The sequence below is a fragment of the Ischnura elegans genome, chromosome 2, assembly GCF_921293095.1.
Source record: "Ischnura elegans chromosome 2, ioIscEleg1.1, whole genome shotgun sequence".
Lineage (NCBI taxonomy): Eukaryota > Metazoa > Arthropoda > Insecta > Odonata > Coenagrionidae > Ischnura > Ischnura elegans.
Window position 1 is genome coordinate 124,140,096 of NC_060247.1, and position 20,151 is coordinate 124,160,246.

A 20,151-nucleotide genomic window follows, 5' to 3' on the forward strand; every position below is an offset into this window, starting at 1 on the left:
ATTTTCCCGACATAAATCATGACACAAGAATTGCTTAGATGATACCTTTTAAAAGTCTTTTCCGCAGTGAATTCCCAACATTAAATATTAACACTGAGGCACAAATCGTTGATAAATATGGTATTCATCAGTTTACACTGTCTAGTACCAGACACGGCCACCTTACCCGACCACGTACGCTTCTTTGCAACCGCAGGTAACAACAACTTCTTTATAACAGTTTGAATCTTTTCATTGAGTTTAATAACAAGTTTGAATTCATGAAATAAACAAAAAACGTGCGACGCAAATCTTCAATGATCCACACATAATGCGTTGCTAGATCGAAATATTGGTCGAATAACAAAACTATTTCATGGGAGTCATGAGAAGTTTGCTCTAACTGAAAGCGTCTACAGTCACGCTTCGCATGGGCGATTTCAAGCATTACAAATGGGCTGCTCAGGTTAGTATTTTTGAGATCATTTGAGATCTCAAGGCCTCAAGTGAGGCATGTCTATTCATTCCAATTCATTCTTTAGAAACAGTCAGAAATAGTGATGGACTTAGTCGGTCATTCTCGTGATCCCAATCACGGTGACCATTCATTTGAGTGACTCTGTCATGAACGGGAGGTCATGGGGGCCGATTGTGTAACTTGGCTACCTTTCGATCGTTAGAGATCCGTTCACTCTCGATTGAGTTCCCGGTATTCGAACGTTAGCTGTAAGTGCGATTGTGTATGGACGATCGTCAACAAGCAATCGAAAGTTACGACGTTGTCATATTTACTTGGAATTGGGAATAAGTTTCGCGATTGTTTTCCTTGAGCGCATGCGCAGTAAGGCCGAGAGTGGCTGTGTTTGTTTTGAAAAGCGAAACTATGTTAACAATATTGGTTTCAGATACAATCGGCCAATTAAGTTTATATTATTGAAAGAATTTAACTTTGCGTATAAATCAATCTTTCTCAATTCAGTATTAAATACCTTCCTTTCCGTTGGAGCGTAGCTGATATTTGGGATAAGTAGTTTTTACTCAGATATCGCTGACTATTTAGAAATGCCGCGGTAAGTCTCCATTTCGTTACTTTTGCAATTCGCTAAATAATAACTTGTATCATTTGTAATTGACTTAATTCCTTTAGAGGAAATATATGAGCGGATATTCGATATTGATAGGCTCTAGTCTTCGCCTTTGTGTGTCTGCAAGGAGCAATGCCACAGCATATGGACTATTTGCAAGAAATAAAAACTGACGAGTGTGAATTAGTACGATATCTTAATAATAGTCGTTAGGTAAACAGTTAAAAAAGCACGTAAATCATGAAATAAGTGCCTTAATATTCTCAATCAAAAACATTCTCATGATCACAAACCTTTCACTATTACTTGAAAGAAAAAGCAACTATGCATAGTCATCTTTGATATCTCCTCCCGTCTCAAACACCCGAATATCAGTTCGAAAATTTACCCTTTTTGAGGAAATCATATCGCATCAGAGACATTAATTGAAGTACATACAAACATATAATTTCATATTAATTTACGACGTCATTGAGAAGTTAAAATAAACTATTTGAGTACATAAATTAAATCATTTACTTGTCAATAACCGCCCGATGATCCGAATTAAATTAAACCTCGTAGAGAATATAATTTTGGCAATTTATTATAGCACAACTATAATTTACCTAATATACTATAGTGGAGCCACGTTTAAATCAAGCATACAAAAAGGATAATTTCATTTGAATTGCACACACATTACATAGCGAAGCAATTGTAAACGTCCTCATCTTTGTATCGTATAGTAAACTAACACGTACAAATTGTATTTATCGATGTAATTTCACTACTTATTCACGTTATTAAAAACATAACACAAGGATGTATAAATTAAATAGAATGTTTAATTCACTTAATTCCACATGAGTTAATTTCATTTCAATTGCACACACATTACACAGCGAAGCAAATGTAAACTTGCTCATCTTTATACCATAGTGAACGAATACGCACAAATTGCAATTATTTATGTCAATTCACTACAAATTCACGTAATCAACAACATAACACTGCGATTTATGAATATAATTGATTGCATAATTCACTTAATCCCAAAAAAGGACAAACAACGTGGCCATGAAAGGTAATAAACATTTAAATTCCATCCCAAACCTCACCTGCGAACGATTCGATAGCCTTATCGTCAAGTGATGTGTTGACGAAGAGATGCTTTCGATCGAGAGCCGGAATACTTTCGAACGTAAAGTTACACAATCGCTCCTTCAATTGTTTTCGAGTTGTTGATCTAAATTCCACGGGAACCGGATCGTTACGTTCGAACGTAAAGTTACACAATCGGCCCCATGATTGTGGAAAGTGGACGGCAATCACGACCGAGTAGGCAATCACGACCGCGTAGACAATCACGACCGCATAGACAATCACGACCGAGGGGGCAATCACTACTCTTTTGTCAATCATGACCCGCTTATCGCTTTCTTCTTAAGGGTAATAACTATGTAGCTTGTTAAACGAGAGATGAGTTACTATTATTAATCTATATAGTTTTTCATTAGATAAAACCAGAAACTAGTTAATTCTAATCTTAATTACTTCCAAAATATTTACAAATACAGAACGTTCCTTAAATGTTGTTTATTACACTCCTTTTATTGTTTTTCAAGATACTGAATCAACGATAATTTCCAATCATTCGTGGGGCATAGGGTTAGTGATCAATATTTTATTATGGAAAGTCAATACAAATAATGGAACTGATTGAGAGGCATGAGAGAAAACTGGGCTCTCTCAAGATTTTCGGCATATCACCTGAGAAATGAAGGCCATAGGAAGGTACCCTGAAATGTCGATTATAAAAAACTTTACAATTATTACGAACATTGCCCCTAAAAGTGATTGCGATACCATGCCATCCATCACCACGAGTGAAAGAGCACTCCAAAACGGTCATTTCAGGTCGCGAGTGACGTTCATCAACCGCGACATCTTCGAAGAATGATAGCGATTGGACTGTGTTTGACAATGACCTATGCAATGAACAATCACGAATGACCTAATGGCTGGCGATTGACGGAGAACGACTACGATCACGAATGACCTGCGTCTAGAACAATCATGAATGACCTGCGTCTAGAACAATCATGAATGACCGACGATCGCGACTGATGGAGAACGTCCACGGTCACGAACGACCGACGGGAGGAAATGACCCTCTCGGTCATCTGAATGATCCCGTTCACCTATCAATCTCGGAGATGACCCTGGTCACATGATTCGATCGTTCATGACCGACCCATCACTAGTCAGAAACAGTGGATGCCTGTGTAGGATATATACAAGAGAGTTATTCTGTCGTATAGTTTTGCGTTATTGAACGATGTTTGTATTTTACGAGCGGACCCGCGACATTTCAATGTAGTCGTTCAGACAGTGACGAGAGATTCCTAACAAGGGTTTCTATTATCCGTGTTCCTTACACTATAATCTAGAGTATATAATCTTTGCTCCTGAGTGCACTGCTCTATTCTTTTTAATTTTGAATCACAGATTCGTACATCGACCCTCGTGTTGCGGTGTTGCTCTCGAAATTTGAAGTTCAGTTTTTACTTGCCTTTTTCCTACTACAGCAAATTACAACGTGTGTAATGTAATGTCCGTAACTTTGCTCTCGTAAGGATCCATTCTTTTTTGAAACACTAATAATACGGATTAAGGCCCCGTAAGTTTTTGAAGCTCTTACAAGTCGGCCATTCGCCATTTCGTCGCACATATATTAGGAATGCTGTCGCTAATATTTCGGTCATTTAAAAATACACCTTCCACCTCTATTCGTAGCAGAATATATTGCAATGAATACAGGATCAAGGTTGTAAATTGGAGTAAAGAACTTTCCCTTGGTAGTACTTGTATACAATACCGATTTATGTGAATTTCTTCCAGGGCTTTCCGGTGAACCGAGCCATTAGCTCTGAGGTGGAAAAGGCCCAAACGGCTGCAAAGAATCCGGATACTGTAACTATATTTGACAAAATATTGAGTAAGGAGATACCTGCTGACATAATTTACGAAGACGATCAATGTCTAGCCTTCAACGATGTCAATCCCCAAGCTCCCATTCATTTCTTGGTCATCCCTAAGAAGAAAATTTCAATGCTAGAAAAATGCGATAGTAGCAATAAAGAGGTATGTTTTTACATGTGATGGGCGCATTAAATGGTATGAGTAAGATGTTCTGTTCCTCATCACCTTCATTCTTTAGCTCCTAGGGCACTTGCTATGTACAGCAGCTGAAATTGCTCGAACGAAACTGAAGAATGGATATCGAGTCGGTAAGTATATGGCTAATGTATTAGTTTCTTATAATTAGATACTGGGTGAAGTGGCTTGTAATAATGTGATGTTGGAAATATTCACATGCTGGAAAATTCATAGGAGAACTTGCAATAAATGTACACTGTCCCTCCTTAATTACTAGATAGCTCAGCCCTGAAGTTATACTTGATGTGAAAAACTTTGAACAAAAACAATATTTTTAAGTCTATACATCACTCCGTTTTAAACTCGTTATTTTAGGTCCTTGAGTTTCTATATTGTTTCATCCGTAAAGGCTGTATCAACTGATCTTTTTTCTAAGTAATACTGGTAAAGGCCTTGATTATTTGTCGGTGAAGAAACTGTGTCTTATTTAGTGTTTATGTCATGTAATGAGGCATATTCACCAAGCTCTCATCTTCATTTCCCACCTCACTCAGTTTATGAAATGGTTAGAATAGATCTTGTGAAAGAATGGCATGGAAAGCAAGATATAAATTTCTAGGACAATTGGCATGAATGGATTATCCTAATCCTTCTATTATCCACTTAAGCACTCCCCTCTGTTGGAACAGATGTTATCTTTTTTTTGTTGAAGCAGCTTTCTTTGATGCACCCTCATGAATCAACTGCTCCAGTTAATGTTAGCTCACAGTGTTATTCTGTGAGAGATTTTGGCAGTTCATTAGGCGCAATTGGCGGGACAGAGTGATTGTGAAATTTAAGATTATTAAGGGGAGGAAATTACATGTCACAACTCTGTCACCATTTTAGTGAGCAAGTATTATCATTGAGCAAGTGGTATCATTCATTCAAGAGGATAGAGGAAAAAAAATGTGTTCCTCTGCGACATTGAATTCTGTCTGAGTAAAGCACGCTGAATGCAAAATTCCTATAAGATAATAGAATGCATTTCTCTGGCCTCCACCTTTTTATGTTTGTACACACAATTTGTTTTGAGTACCTCATATTATCTTCTGGACCAGGGGTCTCCAATTTACTAGGCCACATTCCAAGTTCCGAATCGCCCCACGGGCTGGTTAGCAAATTTGCTGATTACTGAAGTATACGATATTCGATCCTTAAGACAAGTGCGTAGGCTGTGTTTTGGAGACCCCTGTTCTAGATGGCAAATAATTTGTAGCTATTAATCTCTGAAACCTTTAAGGCATCAAATGCTGAAATATTGCTTCTAATCATGGGAATTGGGAAGGCATCATAATGCCTTTATTTATGCTCTTTTTACTGAAATCACTTCATTTAATCATGAATGCCAAATGGATAATTTTGATTTTTAAATGTTCTTTCAGTCATTAATAATGGAGCTGAAGGATCACAGTCAGTCTACCATTTGCATGTACATGTACTGGGAGGGCGACAAATGTTCTGGCCTCCTGGATAAGTGCGAAAGAAAATAAAATACCATTTTTTAGTAATGGTAGAAAGCTTTTATTTGCTAACAAAGTAATAATAAACATGTCCAATGGAAAGCTGGCAATATTCTTTTTCTAAAATGATTTTCTGCTCACAAAGGAATGAATCACTATGAATGTCGTTTCACAATGAAAAACATAAGCATGCATACAATATTTATAAATTCTACCAATGTACAAACCCTAGATAAAAATCTTTATGAAAAGAGCACAAAATACAGGTTATAGCAAAGCGCTGACAATGAGCTCATACCCAACAAAAACTTAAAAAGGGAAAATATACAATTATTTATGTGCTGGGGGTCGCTAAGGAAAATACCAGCTCTGGTACTACAATCGTTATACAAAATGGAATGACTCCACAAGCACAGCACCATGGCACTATTTAAACATTAAGGGCTGTACAAAACGTATACACAAATTAGTAGGAATTTTATCACAAGATCAGATCACTGACATCAGAATTTCAGAAGTTAGTTGTACTGTGACTCCTGTTCACTTTCCTCCCGATGATTCTGCTGGATTTTCCCTGAATAGAGGAATTCACAACTGGAGTGGAAGACAGCATGCAATTGGATGGGGCAGGGGAAATGGATGCTTCTGGGGATATCACATTAGGAGATAAGCTTTGAATGCACTTGGCTGCTTCTTCTAGCCTCCTCCAGAGGATTTCATTTTTGAGTCTTTCTGCATCCAGCTCTCTCCGGAGTTGAGCCTTCGTCTTGTTTCCCGTTGGGCAGAGTAACCTATGGGCCAATAGCTGGGCAGCTGTTGGCCTAGTATCAGGGACAGGGTGGATCATTTGCTGAAAAAAAGAATGAATGGTTAAATCATCGGATACAAAAACCGGCAGCCTAAATTTAAAAAGGATCAGGATAAAAAAAGGCAGGATTTTTCAGAAATGCATCAGATTTACATTCTTCATCAGAGACACTTAAGGAGGATCCTCTTCCTTTGTAAAAACAAATTGAATGAAAGTTCTATCATTAATACTGTGGAACATTAAACAATTCTTGGCCATACATCAATACTTTAGCTATAATTAAGTTGCCCCAGAGGACAAACAAAATTAATAGGCATTAAATACTGAATATACTGCAGTGAAAAACACAGCAACTGTATGCCCTACGGGTTATCATCATCTGCTTCGATTCATTGTTAGTTATTTTCTTGATACTGAAGTAAAATCCAAATTTATAATAAATAATAATTATTGAAAACGTGGGTGATGTTGGTAAAAATATGGTTACACGAGAGAAGTTATCAAGAATATTAATTAATAATATCACAATAAAAACTTAAGTGATGATTCCATAGGAATAGATGTTTCTAAAGGAAATTACACCCCTGGAATCTATTACATTGCAATTCATCATTATCTCAAGGCTTATGCTTCTACAGCATTTGCCAGAAAATTCTAGAAAAAAATCCTGAATGGAAAAAGTTGAGTGGATGTAACACAGAGGCTTTTGAACAGCAACACACTTGGCAACCTAGAACTGATACTTGGGGGGGAAATGCCACAGGCCATGGTTGCAATCTGATCACCCACCCCCGTGCTCAATAATCAATGAGACGGTAAAATCATTATCATAAATTGGTCGCGGTAGTACTCAAGAACTTATACCACTTCTGCTGGCTAACAAAAAACTTCTATTATAATTTCCAACTTAATCATCCTATTACTTGTCCACATCTTCAATCTAATCACTTAATATCTGGAACATGCTATAGGGGAAGGGAGGAAAATTTTTTAACTGCGAGAGGGAGGTACACTAGACTGCATGAGTGGCTGTGAACACCATACTTTATTTTCTGAAGGATTTCATGCACTGAAGAAGTGTGTGAAGAGGTTTTCATATAACTCCCTCTTGGACTAGGATTGTGTGCCATAACACAGGCTCGATGGTCAATAGATGCTCCTTCAGTAAATTTAATCAAGTATATGCCCGAGGAGACTACGCGATATCTAAGTTGCACAAGAAGGGAGAAATTTATTTTCAGCTTACTTTCACCTAAATAAAACGATGTAATACAATTTCTGAATGCACGGAAATGATGTCATAAAAGCTTTTCCATTTCCAAATTTGCAAGTGCAAACTAAGGCGAACTCATTACAGGGTAAAGAAATCATCAGGAATTGAAGGAAGAAGCAAAAATTATGAAGGAGTAGTTCTATTGAAGGTACCACAAGTATCTATCCCATTAAGAACATAATATATGACCTGAAAAATTCACTATTCAATTTCACTGAGATAGTAGTACAAAATACCTATGATCTCTGGAAAACATGAGCAGAATTTACATTTCATCACAATTGTACACTGTTTTTTTAAACATAGGTTTATCAATAGCCAAAGTGACAATAATAAAAAAGATACAATACCTTTAACAGGTCATTAAAATCAGCACTATACTGAGGCAGGTTAGGGAGATTTCCATTTCTGATCTCATGCCACTGGTCACCATTTTTAGGAAGTGGTCCACCTTGCCCAGCTTCAAACATTGTTAAACCTAGACACAAAATAAAATTACACATCAATTATTATAATAGCTAGTTTCTTTTGCAAAAAAAATCGTAAAATCAATGTCCCCCTCAAGAATCACAAATTGTTTATAAATATTTTCCTAAGCCAACCAGGAAAGGACTTTTATAACACCAGAAAGATGAATAATTGTGTTGATATATCCCTACACTTATTTATTATAGCTGCTAAAATAACAATTTTGATGTACACAGGGACTTGCAGAAAAGAGACTACACAAGTAGGTTGCATTGCTTTTGAGAAAGAAGGGAGCTTATATTACAATAAGACTTGTTAATTCCCGAATAAATTTTTGATGTCTTTTAATGTCTTTGATCTAAATGCAGAAAATGGCCCACCATAGGTAGTCAGTTTTAGTTTGCATCCTGAAAGTCTGAATACTGAAACATTGGTCTGGGACTGAGGTAAGAGTAGGAGAATTCCATCGTTACGAAAGAGTTGCCCATGTTTGACACTGGGTGTGCTATGTGCATCAAGCTATACTGGGTTCAATTTATCTTTGAGTCTGAGCTGGAGTGGCTAGAGCAGGGGATTCGAGCAGATGGAGAGTTACTTAGCACATGACTTTCCCTTTGCCAATTAGGAGAAAGCAGGCATGTCCTACCACTTCGGGAAATTCGGTTTCTTACAGACATCTGGGTGAATCATCTAGCAGGGCTGCAAACTCTGATGGCTGACCATTTCCTGGGCCCCTCAAGGGAAACTCCTCAATCCCCTTCACATGAGTAGGTATATTGTCTTGGTGCCAGGTCCAAAATACTTGTGGCCAACTATGACTCATTTTAGGTGACAAACAAGGGATCCTATGAACATATGGAAATTTTGTTCCAGCTCTCTCTCGCTACGTAAGAATAACCAGTGATTCCAGATGTCATAAGCCCACCTGACAAAGTAGGTATAAAAAGTTCCCCTACCTTAAATTGATTATATACTAGGGATGGACAGGTCCAGGATTTTTTTCGGATTCAGATCTTGATCAAATACTTTATTTCAGGTGTCACATTTTCGGATCCAAATGCATTTTTAATTGCCTACTTTAGAACAAAGAATTTATTCAAGTTTCTTCTACGTACACTCAATCAAAGGAATGCTATTTAGATTTTCATATTTTTAATGATTAAAAATCATTTCAAGGAGCTTTCAAGTTATTTTTTAAAGACAATATCTTTACACGCTCAGGATCTAAACTATTAAGCTTGTGTTTAGCAATGAAAATGGGTTTCAATTTGTTGATTAGTCAATCGACTGTATTCTAATTTTCCTCACAAACGTTTACCCGAAAATTAATCACTTTCTCATCACACACTGACTTGTGTTTCACCCGCAAATCCTTGAGTTGTGGTGAGGTGAATTTTACACTTCCTTGCGATAGTTACACGCCACAGTTACCAAACATGGCATACGTTGAGTTCTCCTTATCTCAATAAAAACGTGTCAACACAATTAACAATGTTAAGAACAACATTGACATCGTATGTGACAAGTTGCAGGAATAAGAAGGAACAACTGCTCAGCAAGAGGAAGGGGTGGGCAGCAGGAGCACGCTAAGGAGAGGTGAAGGGGAAGGAGCATGCTCCCTCTGTCTTACAAGCAATGAGACTACGAATAAGTGAGTCAAGGACAAACATGTCAGATCTTGCTAGTTTGTGGTGTCGTTGCATTCCAAGCGAAGCTGGGGGAGCTATGCAGTTGCCGTTTCCAGTCGGTCTCTTCTTTTTTAAGGATGCTATGATTCTCTTTGAAAATTATGCTGTTTGGATAATGCTCACTATTGGGATAGTCTTTTTGTAACTAAAAAACTTTGACCCTACAGGAAAAAAAAACATCAGAGGCACAGGCTGATGGAGGGCAGAGGCGATTTTTTGACATCTGCGACGTTGTTACTTTTGATGTGGTTATTATCCTCTGATGCTGCGATTCCCCCATTAGTAGTTCAATCTCTTGAGAGGAATCACTCTATGTACCTATCGTATTTTGACTTAAAATTTTCTATAATCCTTATGAGAGCTTTTAAACAAAATGGTTCAAGAAGTGGGACAAGCATTGCAGTGCAACGACACATGGGACGAGAGGATAGGAACTCTTTCCACTCCTTCTTATGGGGTGCTGCATTCGCTGAAGCATTAATTTAAAATTTCGGATGCAGATCCGATGTCATCAGCAAATTTGGATCCGAAGAATTCAGTGAAGGGTAATATCTGTGGTTATTAGGATCTGAGCCAAGCAATCCTATTATATACATACCTAATAGAATCCCTCATAACATGTACATATAGTACTTCGTATTTGCAGTTTTGCCAACGTAACTGCAGGTACAAGTATTACAGGTAACCAAGAGGTGACTTACAGCTATAACTACCTCAGTTTGTAAATGCTACCCTTAGGAGCTTCTTACAAGATCTCTTAACTTTAAAAACACACGTCACTCCTTCGAATGGGTCTTATTTTGCCTTCTTTTTGCCAATTATTACTTACTTGAAGACTAATATGTCAAGAGATTGGGACTTCACAAAGCAATTATTTGTTAAATTAGGATTTCTCACATAGCAGGAAGTTTGCTTTTATTAGTTTGTTTATTAAACGATAAATTAATATTAACGCACATATAGTCTGTTACTTTAGATTGCTTCAAGGAGTCATTGAGAGCTTTCTTCTACCAACCGTGGGTCTTTTTAGCAGTGATAAAGTCAAAGTAAAGTGAAGGTGTATTTGTATTACTATGGCTTCATATACTCCAACAAACTATCCTCACAGGCGAGTGCTTGGCTCTTTCAATTGCTACTGTCTCTAACTCATTTGTCTCTACTTCCACTTCCCCCATTGCCTTCGCTTCCACAACTCCCTTCCCCATTTGACCTTGACTGGTCGCTGTGTAAACATGCCTGAGTGACAAAATTTGCAATTCTCTGTATTCGACTGTGTGCCAGACCAAGTAATAATTATGCATTTTTAACATGAAAGATACATTTAAAGTTTTATGATTTAGGCGATACTAATGCTAATGTCCAAGTACACTTGAAACATTCCTCATCAGCAAGTAATGAAAATAATAATGTTTTACAAAGATAATTCTAGGGATTCTGTGCATGATTAAATTTTTTATTACGATCATGGAAAACAATAAAAGATGTTGAAACTTGTGCACAGATAATTAGGAGTTTACTGCGTATAGGTCTTGCACTTCACATACACTCTTTTCTTTAACCCATAGACTGCGGGAACATTTTTAAACGTTTTTTTCTGGGATGGCCGGGGAGACCTAAGCTGCTTTTGCGATCCCTACAGTGAAGGAAAGTGCACTCAGGCTCTACCCGGCTGGCAATAAAAATTTTGGGAAACCAAAGTAGGTATTCAAGCAGTGGGAACGAAACCCTTAGGACGGGCTCGCGGGATACACTCCTGGGGCAGGGACTATAAGCGATTAGCTTTTCTCCTCTGCCACCAGAAGGGGAAGGACGGGAAGGAGCAAGGAAAGGAGGCGCCGCCGCGATGAGAGCCCGACGACGCCTCCAGGGGAAGGAAGGGAGGGGACGAGGAATCCTGCACCGTCACAAGGCGGGCAGGTCCTACCATCAGCGAAACCAAGCTTACGCAATTAATATGCTACCAATTTTAGTAGATTTTCCTATGAGGAAGAAAAATCTATCGATCAAATTGGTAGATAGGTATTCAAGCAATGGTCAAACGTGTAAAACATTTTTCCTGCAGTCAGTGTGCAAGACGTTTAAAAACGTTCCTGCAGTCCAAGGGTTAAAGATAGCCAAACATGAACAAACGACACAACTTCACAGTATTAAGATATAAAAAGCTTACCTAAAGCAAAAATATCAGCCTTTGTCAGATGAGAAAAATCCTCTTGAAGAATTTCCTTCGGTAAGTATCTACAATCCCCTTCTTCAACTTGAGGGTTGGTGATTGAAGTGACATGCCCCAAGTCACCTGAAAAAAGTAAATCATAAAAATCAATAATAAAGAATTAATCAATCTTAAAACCCAGATTTTTGAACAAAATCGATCTTCTCAAATTCAATCGATGATGATGTACATTCTTGCTAGTTTTACCCTTTTCCCTTTTACATTTAGTTTCGAAATTTAATACCTAACTTTTCCTGACTTTTAATGAAATTTTAAGAAATTTTAATGACTTCTCATAGGATTATATGTACCACTTCACATTAAATACCCCAAATACAAAATTAGGTGGAATGTGAATCTGGGACCGGTTAGAAGTGAATCCTATGTACAACAAATAAGTAAATATATGTACATTCATAAAATAATCCTGTTATTTCAAGAAATTTCAACTCCCCCATTGTCCCATGAACCAGTGACACAGATACAAAAAGAAAAGGATTGGAAGCTTATTATTGGAGTCCTCTGCACTCATTTGTCTGGCTATAGGCCCTTTACTTTACACTATAAGTCAGCCACAAATTATGAGGAAGAGAAGCTATTCACAAGGAATATGAAAACCAAACACGATTGTGAACACGTGACAAAAAAAATCAGGAAATAATAGGTGCACGTACAGCAACACGTCCTAAAACATTTCAAAATTAACTAACTCATTACTAACTTTGTGGCATCCTAGTTTTCTTGGATATTAGCTATAAAGTAAAATTAATTGTTTGAGGCGTAACTTGGTGAAAGCGATTCATAATTAAATTAAGAAAGAAGAACTTTGTACTTTCACATTAATATTTATTCACGACCATGGTTTCAACGTTAGACGTCATCCTCAGGTGCCTGAGGATGACGTCTAACGTTGAAACCATGGTCGTGAATAAATATTAATGTGAAAGTACAAAGTTCTTCTTTCTTAATTTAACTATAAAGTAAACTTAAACCCCTTTCATCCTGTCAGCGCCCAAGTATTTTTTATGAGCAACTGCCATAGGAGCGATTTTAAAATGAATATTTTAAAATTATGCAATGACCGCCGTGAATTGGACTCTAGAGAGCAGTTAGAAATTTTAAAAATTATTGAAAGCCAGGACAGCACTTTGACAAATGAATATCTATACCCATCCTTTCTCCCTATTCTGGCATCCGTTTTAAAATTCATCAGGTAACTAGGTAACAAGAATAAGTTAATAGATCATAATTTGTGCCTGAAGATGATGATAATTCATCGAAACCCGGGTCGCACTATTTAAAAAAGAAGTGGTATAAGTAATACATAGTTGGAATCCAAGAAAACATAAAACATTTCATCTGATGACTTTCACAGCTTCTTTTATCTATGTTGCTGGTGGTTTTCGGGTATTGCTGTGTAGAAAACATTTTAACTCAACGTTTCACTCCTCCTACTGGGAGCGTTATCAAGAGAATGGAAGGAATTTATACTCATCCCGAGCTTATATATGTTTTTCGCTACCCATTGTTGTGCCGGATTTGAATTTTAGCCGATAGCTGTTGGCCATTATATTGTGCTAGGAACCCTCTCCATATACGGCTGAGGTTATACCCATCCTCCCTATTAAAGTTATTAGGTCTTTTCGCAATCTCGATGGATTCACGTATAAGACGCGGATGGTATTCTTCCGTCTTCGCTAACACCCGTGTAGCGTCAAACATTATTCTATGCCCAGGGCTGGAGGCAAAATGTTCAGCAACAGCTGATGCGTCCCACTGATGTAATTTTAACGCCCTTTCGTGCTCCTTAAGCCTTTGGGAGATTGAACGCTTGCTCTGTCCCACGTAGCTTCTGCCGCAGCAGCAGGGAACCTCATACACTCCCATAGATTGAAGGGGAGGATGGCAATCCTTCGGTGAAGGTAGGATATTCTGAATCTTCTTCACGGTGCAGAAGCGAGTCTTAATGTTGCCTTTATGGAGGATTCTGGCGATTCTATCGGTGACCCCGGAGATGTATGGAATTTTAGCGTAAGTAAGTGGCTTCTTCCCCTTGTGGCCGTCATCTTGAGGAGGGTGTTTTTCTTTCATTGCTCTTTTAATGAAAGAGACACTATAACCATTGCCTTTCAGTGCCCACATAAGGTGTTGCATTTCATCACTGATATGCTCAGCATCACACACGATTTTGGCTCGGTGGGTTAGCGTTTTAATGACGCAGGCCTTTTGTTGTGGGTGGTGATGCGATGATGAATTCAGATACCTGTCTGTGTGGGTCTTCTTTCTGTACACTGAATGGCCTAGGCTTCCATCCATTTTTCTTTTAACCAGTACATCTAAGAAGGGGAGACAACCTCCTTCTTGGAGTTCTTTTGTGAATTTTATTTAAAATTACATCAGTGGGACGCATCAGCTGTTGCTGAACATTTTGCCTACAGCCCTGGGCATAGAATAATGTTTGACGCTACACGGGTGTTAGCGAAGACGGAAGAATACCATCCGCGTCTTATACGTGAATCCATCGAGATTGCGAAAAGACCTAATAACTTTAATAGGGAGGATGGGTATAACCTCAGCCGTATATGGAGAGGGTTCCTAGCACAATATAATGGCCAACGGCTATCGGCTAAAATTCAAATCCGGCACAACAATGGGTAGCGAAAAACATATATAAGCTCGGGACGAGTATAAATTCCTTCCATTCTCTTGATAACGCTCCCAGTAGGAGGAGTGAAACGTCGAGTTAAAATGTTTTCTACACAGCAATACCCGAAAACCACCAGCAACATAGATAAACATTTCAAACTGCACTTGCTGATTCATTATTTCCTCGTTTAGAAAATTGGTTAAGGACTTCCCATACAAGTATATTTCCATAAAGAATTCAAGAGGTAACAAAACACCATTGTATGAAGTAAATTTTGCCACCAAAGACAAAAAAAAAAAAAAAAAAAAAAATTGGCACATTTCATCTCAAATCAGGCAGATAGTGCAAAATCTTATCAGGTGACCATCACTGATTTCTCTGAAAGTTATATATATGAAAGCAGTATCCTTGTGATGAAAAATTATCACTTATCTCAGCTCAGAACTGAACCGTTATAATGTTACCATCCTTTGAACATTGCACAGTCAGGCCTCAGAGTAAAAAATCACATAAATGCTGATTACTAAGGAACCATGGCCTGTAAAGCAGTGGTTATTATTTTATTTTGAAGACAATTCATTTATGCACATTCTGGCATAACTTGCAAGTCATTTGAAGCAATAATAATCAAATAGGACTTGTTTAAACAATAAAAATTAGTCGTTTAATAATTTATTACCAAAAAAGGCCACCTTTTACTTTCTTTAAAATTTCTCAGTGGGTAGTTTAAATGTTCTGCTATTAATTGAAAAATTAAAATAGGTAGTATTTTTATACTTATTGTTTTAAGGCATGTCAAAGTTAGGCATGTTTCCTATTCTTTTACACTAAGATTGCATACCTTCAAGAGGGCAAAATATGAATTTTCATTCTACTTAGCATTCATAACAGTGAAAAGTTCATTCTGAATGATTGGTTACATCTATTGACTGAAAGCAAGTTCAATCTTATTTACTTCCATGGCATACAATGTGTGCAAACACCCACTGCGACTGACTGGAAACGGTGAATTAGTTGCAATTTGCACAGAGTATTTTTCAATGGCACTTCACTTAAGCCTTCTACTTTGGGCTATGTGGAACAATTCAATGGACCATGTGGATGCATAAATGAGACACTAATTTCATTCTCTTCTAAAAACACTGCAGTGATTTTAGAAATGCACCAGGTTTTTCCGAAGCACACAATGAAGTCATTCATGGTGAGATTATGAGTACTGAATGTCTTCATATCTGAATTTGTTAGTGTCACAGCCTGTTTGTATGTGTGGTTTTCATAGTGAGCAATAGTAGTCCCATGTCTGTTAACTGTATTGGCTCAGCATTGCACTGAGTGCCATACGGTGCCCGTGGGCGTTGACGCGGTAACTGGCACCGATGGATTTCTCTGAAAGGATGTCTATGCAATGGCCAATTGCCAAATTAATAATGGTCACCTCATAGTGAATAATTTAGTAATATAGACAGCCAGTGTGTGTTTGTCTTCATCCGACACACAAATTTAAATACCAGGATTCCTGATGCCATTACTTTTAGTATTCTATTATTTATAAAAGTTTACAAACTGAAAGAGTCTGTCTTGGATTATTTAAGAACCAGACGTATTAAGCCTGAATCAAAGCATCATTTTTAAAATCTCTTTTCTGGTAGAGCTTAAGTGAATCTAAATAATCAGAGAAAAATGATGGTAAAATAACTTTAAAAAATGGATCCAATGATTGGGATTTCAAAAACTTTTTCCATCACTAGCACGCTCCTTTCTGTATTCGAGAAAACATCTATCACCCAATCACCAAAACTGATTAAAAGGCGGGTTTGGATTTAAATGAAATGAGAGTAAACTTGGATAAATTCTGAGGTAGCAAAAATAATCTAAAATAAGACAGCTTTTATACCATATTTGTGGCATCTAAAAAGCTATTGTGAGGGCCATCCCATGGGAACAGAGATACGGATCATTTGATTTGGAATATATACACCTGCAAGTATGGTAGTAACAATAGATTTAAATGGGTATATCACGACATATTGAGACATAAATCAATTCAACATTTATCAAGGCACATCAACTTTAAAAGTGAAATTTTCATTGTGTCTTAAAATATGTCATAAATATTCTCACCTATTTTGTAAATAATTTCTTCCTCTGATGCTTCTTCTTCAAATCCGTCGTCAGCTGAGTCATAATTAACAGCATGCATTCTTCTCTCACGAGAAATAAAAATATTACCAGGTTTAATATCCATATGAACCAGCTGCCTTGAGTGAATATACCTGAAAAAATTGAAAATTGCATTCAAGATAAAATTATAATTGAAACTATAGCCAGCACAATCACAGCGCCATTATTTAACATTTCTTTCAGGCTAGAAGTATTTATATAACAATAGCTAGGGCCTGACCATCAGAATATTTACAAAAATTTAAGTGAAGTTAGCATTTAGTATGTTTTAGCAAAGACACAGACCAAATTCATTAACACTAAAACTTAAACGAATTTCATATCCTGTACCTTAAACCTTCAGCCACATGCATTAGAATTAGCCTCAATTGTGCCTCAGATGGATGACGTCCAGCAGCTCGGTTAGCAGTTATTTCGTCAGCGAGACTTCCTCCATTGCAATATTCATTCTGAATTATCATGTGATTATCCTCCGCCCAAGCAGAATAGTATCTCACCACATTTTGATGTTTCCCAAGGACTGCATGGGCATACACTTCATTCAAGGCTGTTTTCCTAAATAACATAAGTCCCAAGTTAATAAAGTGCTTAAAATTAAGAGGGTTATGTGCACTATAACACAAAATAAAGAACATTACTATTACTTACTCATTTACACTCCCAGCCACAGGTTTAGTACTTTTCTTAATAGCATAAACACATCCATCAAGACGGTTTATGCACTTGTACACAGTGCCGAACTCTCCACTCCCCACTACTTCAATCTCATGAAATTCTTGATGATACCTTGAAATGTTAGACTCATAGAGAGCTATTCTTTTGGTGGGCTGTTCAGTTTCAATATCTGATCCATCGGACTCCACGTCTATACTGGTATTAGAATTGGCCGGTGAACTATGGGGAAAATATAATCATTAACAAACACTCCAGTCAAGCCCTTATGACAAGATTGTGTAAAGGCAATAACAAGAAATATTGAATTGGGATACAAAAATCGTTATATAAAGGACATACATCCACTACGCAGGGCACACATAATGTAAAACCAAGATTTCTGACAGATGACCAACATTTCAAGAAGAAAACAAATATAGTAATGACCAAAATGAAATCGATAACAAAAAACAGACATGATTTTTTTCATTTTAAAAATAGTAAAAATTTACACAAATAATCTTCAGGGGAAATTCACGAAAGTTATGGACTTTGCAAGGCATTGGGGGAAATCAAACAAGTTGCCAAGGTGGAGTGTTTGGCCTTTCCATACTAAGCAATCAGCATAGGAATATTACCAATGCAGAATTTCAGTAAATATGGCACCTAATGCACTGAAATATGCTCAGAATTATGGGGTCAAACACAGCAACTTTGACAAAAGTAAGGTTGTGTTTACAAGCCAAACGTCACTTACCATGCTAGAAGACTTCGCTTTGACCTCGTCCGTTTCTTAGATGTCAAAAACATCCCATTAGGAGTAAAGGGATTAAGGTTGGCTGCAGGTTTTTCGGGTTGAGCATAAGCACATGCCACACTCCTTGGCCTATCGCAGCCTCGGAGTATTCTTGAGCGAGGAGAGGGAGTGGTGACATTCGAACACTTTTCTATTAAAGTCTTGGGGGTGACAGGGGAATCAAACAACCTTAAAGCTCTCACTCTTTTATACGGAGGGGAATTCGAGAGAATTTTCCTTTCGTCAACACTGACGCTTGAAGTCCCTGCTTCATATCCACACTCAGAGTCAACACCACCGTTAACATATGGCCTCAGCTGAAACAACCGTCGCGGCCTGCTGGAGAACTCCAACTTTCGGGGACTACATATTCTTGGAAGGGGACTTACACCAATGTCTTCGTTTGATGTATCAAGCACTTCACCAACGTCACATCCCGAGCTTTGTGTTTGTGTACTAAGATTAAATTCTTCGTTATCATAATCACATACATCAAAGTTAATTTTCGCACACGCATTCATTGTGTTTCACACATTAAAGTCACGTAAAAAGGGAAAATCACAGGGAAACATCAGGCAATGGTACTTCACCATTTAAAACAGCACGCTTTCCAACACAATGGCGGGTGTTATGATGCATTATGGGAACAATCGGTTACCGAGGTGATGCTCTCATTTCAAAATTGTTTAATCTGTTTAAACACCAGATGGCTCTCAAACCGCTACAATACTCTCAGCGCGGCAAAGTGGCTATTTTGAAAAATTTAGGTTACTTGCGTCTGCAGCGGAAATTCTTGGATGATAAATGTGATTCGGTTAGTGTGGAGAATATTAATACCGCATTTATGTGTAATTAAATTAGTCTTAGGTATTAGTGGGCGTTATTTTTGTCGATTTTTGCGGAATTTGGCAGGAAATCGAATTAAATACGTCAAACGTATTGTGATGAAATTCGTGTATTAATTTTAGCCAAATGTGTTATTCTGCGTTTTCGAAGGCATAATCGAGTGATATATTTGTTGTATAAGGAAAAAACCGTATATTTTACTTCATGGTTGTTTTGAATCCTCTGCAGCACAAGCTTTACTGCATAGCTACACGCGCACCGTCTCAGGAAAAGATTCTGCGCTGGATCTAGTATTCCCAAAATTTAGTTCAACCACTTATGAGAATTCAGGCACAGTTAAGTCTAGTGATAAAATTCGGAAAATGGCTAAAGGTACTGTCAAAATCATAAAAGATGCCGGAATGTTTATCGGCGTGGATGTTATAAGTCGCCTTTACGAATGACCTCGCTTCAAAATGCCACATGACGAAACAAGTTACAAGCATTGTTTTCTTCAGTAAAAGTTTTGCGGAAAGCGCTTCGTCCTTATGTATGTTTTTTGCAAATGACAAACAAAGTTGCTGTGACTCACTCAAGTACTCTGGAGATCGACTTATTTTGCCGTGGACAAGGAGAATGTGTATCCAGTGAAGAAACCAGGTAAGTGTGTATCCGGTAATCATACTCTCAGGTACTCTAGTCAGCATAGCTTTTTAATCCAGTGCGTACAGACATACTGCTAATCTTAAGGTCTAAACTTGAAATACTGCAGCTCGTACAAAAAGAGCATAATAGAACTAAATAATTTAAAACTAAGAGCAGCATATTCCGGTCAATTGGATTTAGACTAGATTGTTGCAAAGTCAACCAGATTCCCTTTAACGTTCAAAAGCCA

General features: G+C 37.6%; 2 protein-coding genes across 4 annotated transcripts in view; one reads left to right on the forward strand and one right to left on the reverse strand.

Annotated features, from left to right (window-relative positions):
- Positions 1–285: 285 nt before the first annotated feature.
- LOC124154593 (histidine triad nucleotide-binding protein 1-like) overlaps positions 286–20,151 on the forward strand; it is a 32,398-nt gene continuing 12,532 nt past the window's right edge. Inside the window, exons 1-4 of one of the 3 annotated variants that reach the window (XM_046528423.1) lie at positions 286–445; positions 3,948–4,190; positions 4,267–4,336; positions 5,630–5,809. In XM_046528423.1, the coding sequence (XP_046384379.1) occupies positions 410–445; positions 3,948–4,190; positions 4,267–4,336; positions 5,630–5,721 (441 nt within the window). In that variant the 5' untranslated portion in view covers positions 286–409 and the 3' untranslated portion in view covers positions 5,722–5,809. Of the gene's footprint in view, positions 446–3,316; positions 3,874–3,947; positions 4,191–4,266; positions 4,337–5,629; positions 5,810–20,151 lie in introns of those variants that run through there. The other 2 variants (XM_046528421.1, XM_046528422.1) reach the window with 2 other exon arrangements.
- LOC124154592 (wee1-like protein kinase) lies at positions 5,745–19,080 on the reverse strand. The gene is made up of 7 exons (XM_046528420.1): positions 18,393–19,080; positions 17,630–17,875; positions 17,312–17,536; positions 16,922–17,073; positions 12,112–12,237; positions 8,139–8,266; positions 5,745–6,557 (listed from the first exon to the last, which is right to left on the reverse strand). Exons 1-7 carry the CDS (start codon positions 18,950–18,952, stop codon positions 6,219–6,221), a joined length of 1,776 nt encoding a protein of 591 aa, XP_046384376.1. The 5' UTR covers positions 18,953–19,080; the 3' UTR covers positions 5,745–6,218.

Excerpts from the sequence above, each read along its gene's own strand:
- LOC124154592 (XM_046528420.1), bottom strand. The coding sequence starts at position 18,952 with ATGAATGCGTGTGCGAAAATTAACTTTGATGTATGTGATTATGATAAC. Across the intron at positions 17,074-17,311 it reads CATGTGGCTGAAGGTTTAAG|GTATATTCACTCAAGGCAGC; the intron begins GTACAGGATATG and ends CAATTTTTTCAG. Across the intron at positions 6,558-8,138 it reads ATTTTAATGACCTGTTAAAG|CAAATGATCCACCCTGTCCC; the intron begins GTATTGTATCTT and ends TCTTTTTTTCAG.